Source organism: Pediculus humanus, genomic scaffold (genome assembly GCF_000006295.1).
Source record: "Pediculus humanus corporis 1103172108317 genomic scaffold, whole genome shotgun sequence".
In the NCBI taxonomy this organism is placed as follows: Eukaryota; Metazoa; Arthropoda; class Insecta; order Psocodea; family Pediculidae; genus Pediculus; species Pediculus humanus.
Window position 1 is genome coordinate 320,740 of NW_002987886.1, and position 3,480 is coordinate 324,219.

General features: G+C 25.0%; 1 protein-coding gene across 1 annotated transcript in view; it reads left to right on the forward strand.

Moving 5' to 3' along the window:
* Positions 1-1,519: 1,519 nt before the first annotated feature.
* Phum_PHUM600520 (uncharacterized protein) overlaps positions 1,520-3,480 on the forward strand; it is a gene marked incomplete at both ends in the record, with an annotated part of 3,466 nt that continues 1,505 nt past the window's right edge. Inside the window, 3 exons of the mRNA XM_002432725.1 lie at positions 1,520-1,932; positions 2,597-2,750; positions 3,385-3,468. Of these exons, the coding sequence (XP_002432770.1) occupies positions 1,520-1,932; positions 2,597-2,750; positions 3,385-3,468 (651 nt within the window). The remainder of the gene's footprint in view (positions 1,933-2,596; positions 2,751-3,384; positions 3,469-3,480) is intronic.

Here is a 3,480-nt window from a genome sequence, read left to right on the forward strand (position 1 = left end):
TAATTTAATTAACTAAATTATAATTTTCTATTAGTGTCACGAAATAGGTCAGGCATTGTACAGCATGGCTTGGTATAAAATGAATAATACAGTGCGAAAAGATCTCGTTTTGATGATTTTAATGTCGCAAAACTCGCAAAAAATAACATCGTTCAAAGCCATCACGATAGATTTAGAAACGTTTAAATACGTGAGTTTTTGATATAAAATTATTAATAATTTTAATAAGTTTTTTTTTTTTTTTGTTTAAATAAGTGATTTTTTCACAGATAATGAAAAATATTTATAGCTGGTTAACATTATTTCGTCAATTTGCAATTAAGCAAAGCGCCTAAATTTAAAATATATAAATTTAAAATGAATTTCATTAAATTTTGTATTTTGCTTAATAAATAAATTTAATTTTAAATTTTAAGAATTTTACTTTAATAAAGCAAAAAAAAAAACCATTAATATTCCTATAAAACATTGATAATTACTAATTATAAAAACTTTTAAATACAGTAATATTTACAATAAAGCAAAAAAAATTTTATTTTCATTCACCAGTTTTAAAAATGTCAGCCGGCTAAAAATAATCTTATTCAAAACATTTAACGTATTATTACGTAACGTTTTTTTTTTGTAATATTGCGACATTTTTTTTTTTGACTTTGCGACATTTTTTCGAACGTACGCCATATTTGATTCTTATTAGAAATGACAATTCTTCGATAGTATTCTTATTAGCAGTTTTTAAAACAAAAATAATGTGAAATTTGTGCGTAATTACTTTTTTTTGCAGATAATTAATTAAAAATGTCACTTTGTGCTTAAGGTATGTATACGCAGAGTAATATTCATGTTTTTTAAAGGTAATAAACGTTAAAAATTAAATTTTTTATGAGAAAGGATCGTGAGGATTTCGTTAAACTTCGATGAACGCCATTTTTTCAATGAATCTCGAGTGAAACCGTCTAACTTTGCAATAATAAATTACGTTACACGAGTATTTCAATATTAATAATTGATTACGATAAACAAAATATAATTAATTCTTTCGATCACTATTTAATACTTTATCAGAAAACTACTAATTATTAAAACTTGTAAGTAAAAAAAAAAAAAAATTAATTAATTTAATTTTCTCACGAATCGTACATATTAAATTAAATTAGAAATCATCATCATCACGTTGATCGTTGACGTCATAATCATCGTGAGCTTTGACAGTTAAATATTAAAATTTTTTAAATAAATAATTTACAATAAAATAAGATATTATTTATTCAACGAAAAAAAAAAAGTGACAATGTTAATTGGAATCACGATAAAATTTAATTTTTATTCTTCAGTCGTAAAAATGTCGGCAGGTTTAAAAGAATCACCATATTCTACACCATTTCTTATATTATATTATTTGGGAGCTTGGTCATCTATGCCAATTCCGAAAAAAAAATTATTTTTTTATTTTATTTTTCAAGTATTCGTTTGTTTCATATCGATATCTGCAATACTATCTCTCTTATACGATTTATACATGGTATCGGATAGTATGGAAAAAATAACGTGGAATTTATGCATATCTTCATTGTTTAGCGGTTCGATAGTGAAAAATATTAATTTGTACACGCATTATTCGACGCTTCGTTATTTACGTTTGAATTTGCACAACGATTCGATATCAAGAAATGAAGATGATAAAATATACGACGAGAAAGCATCAAGACGATATAGAGCTTTTCGAACATTCCTATATATCATGGTCGTTGTTTTCATGCCCATATGGGTCGTATGCAAATACAACAACGTTGAAAAAGTACTACCCATACCTCTTCGACTCCCAATTAATTTCAGTTCGAGTACAATGTTATCGTACGATTACGAATTTGCAATAATAGCAATATGTGCAACTTTGGGACTCATATTTGTTATAGAATTGGAAATGGCCATGTACGGTCTACTCATACAGATATCGAGAGAATATGAAATTCTATTGAATAATATACCTAAAATAAATAATATTTATGAAGATGTCGATGACGACGACGATGACGATGAAAACAATGATGATTTTTTACATAATAAAAAAAATGAAATAAGAAGACAACAAACGAAATTATTTTTGAAAAAAATTGCTTCACGTCAAAAAAAACTTTTAGAGTAAGTTTATTATTATTATTATTTCTTTAATTTCTGTCAAAATAAATACATAGATAAATTTTTCTAATTTTTTTTTTTTTTTTTTTTCAGGTACACAAAAGGTTTTGAAATGTGCTATAATAAAGTTTTACTTTTGCAAATTTTTTTAATAAGCGTTTTAATATTGGGCTGTGCCATACAATGCTTGGCAAGTTTTAAATTTAATTAAATTTCCTTTTATTTTCACTTATGTATACATAATAATTAATTAAAAATTTATGTATTTACAGATGTACGACATGTCTTTTTACGAACTCTCGTATTTAATAACGTATTTGACAAGCATTTCCCTTTACACGTTTTTAGTTTGCTTAACAGCCAACGAAATACACGAACAAGTAAAATTTATTTTTATTTAAACAATTGTAAAAGAAAACAAAATTCATTCAATTAAAAAAAATTTTGTTTTACAGAGTTACAGCGTAGGTGTTGCCGTTTATTCGACGAATTGGTATTTAATGGATATTGATATACAAAAAGATATTCAAATGGTGATACTCAGATCACAAAATCCGGCAGTTTTTACTGCAGGTAAAGTTATTGAATTAAACGTGAACGCTTTTGTTAACGTAAGTAAATTTAAATTTATCAAAAATTTGACAGTAAATTTGTCCCTTTTTATTATTATTATTGTTTTTTATTTTAGATCATGAAGAATATGTATAGTTGGTTGACATTGTTTCGTCAGTTGGAAGTGCGATAATAATCTCAATTCGTATTTTTTTAATTTCAAACAATATAAAAACTTAACTTTAGGTGTTTAAATGTCATTTAACTGAAATTTTAGAAGCTTGAAAAATTTTTTCGCGTGAAATAATTATAAAATATTAATATTTATCATTTGTTAAAAAAAACCTGGGATATCTTACTAAAGGCTTAATTTGAGAAAACAATTTTATTATGCTTTATGATAAAAAAGATCAAAAACTAATGCTTCTCTTTTTCTACTTCATAAATGAATTAATATTAAATAATTTTTTTTTTACGCGTGAAATGTTATTTATATTTAAAATTAGAATAATAAAACAAAAAGGTCTGATAACTTTCGTGTTGTTTTTTATTTTTTGTTTAGGAAAAAAAAAAAAAAAAAGAAAAATGTATTATTCATACGAATCGTCGAATATAACAAAAAACCATTTGAATGCTCATATTGAAGTTAATTCGTATCAAACGAGCGAATCATCAAGTCGGTAAAACAAATAGAAAATGTCTTCGTCTGAAATGGAAACATCTATTTATTCGTCTCAATTTAAACTTTTCCAATTATGGGGAGCATGGCCCGTTGAAGTCATCGAGTCA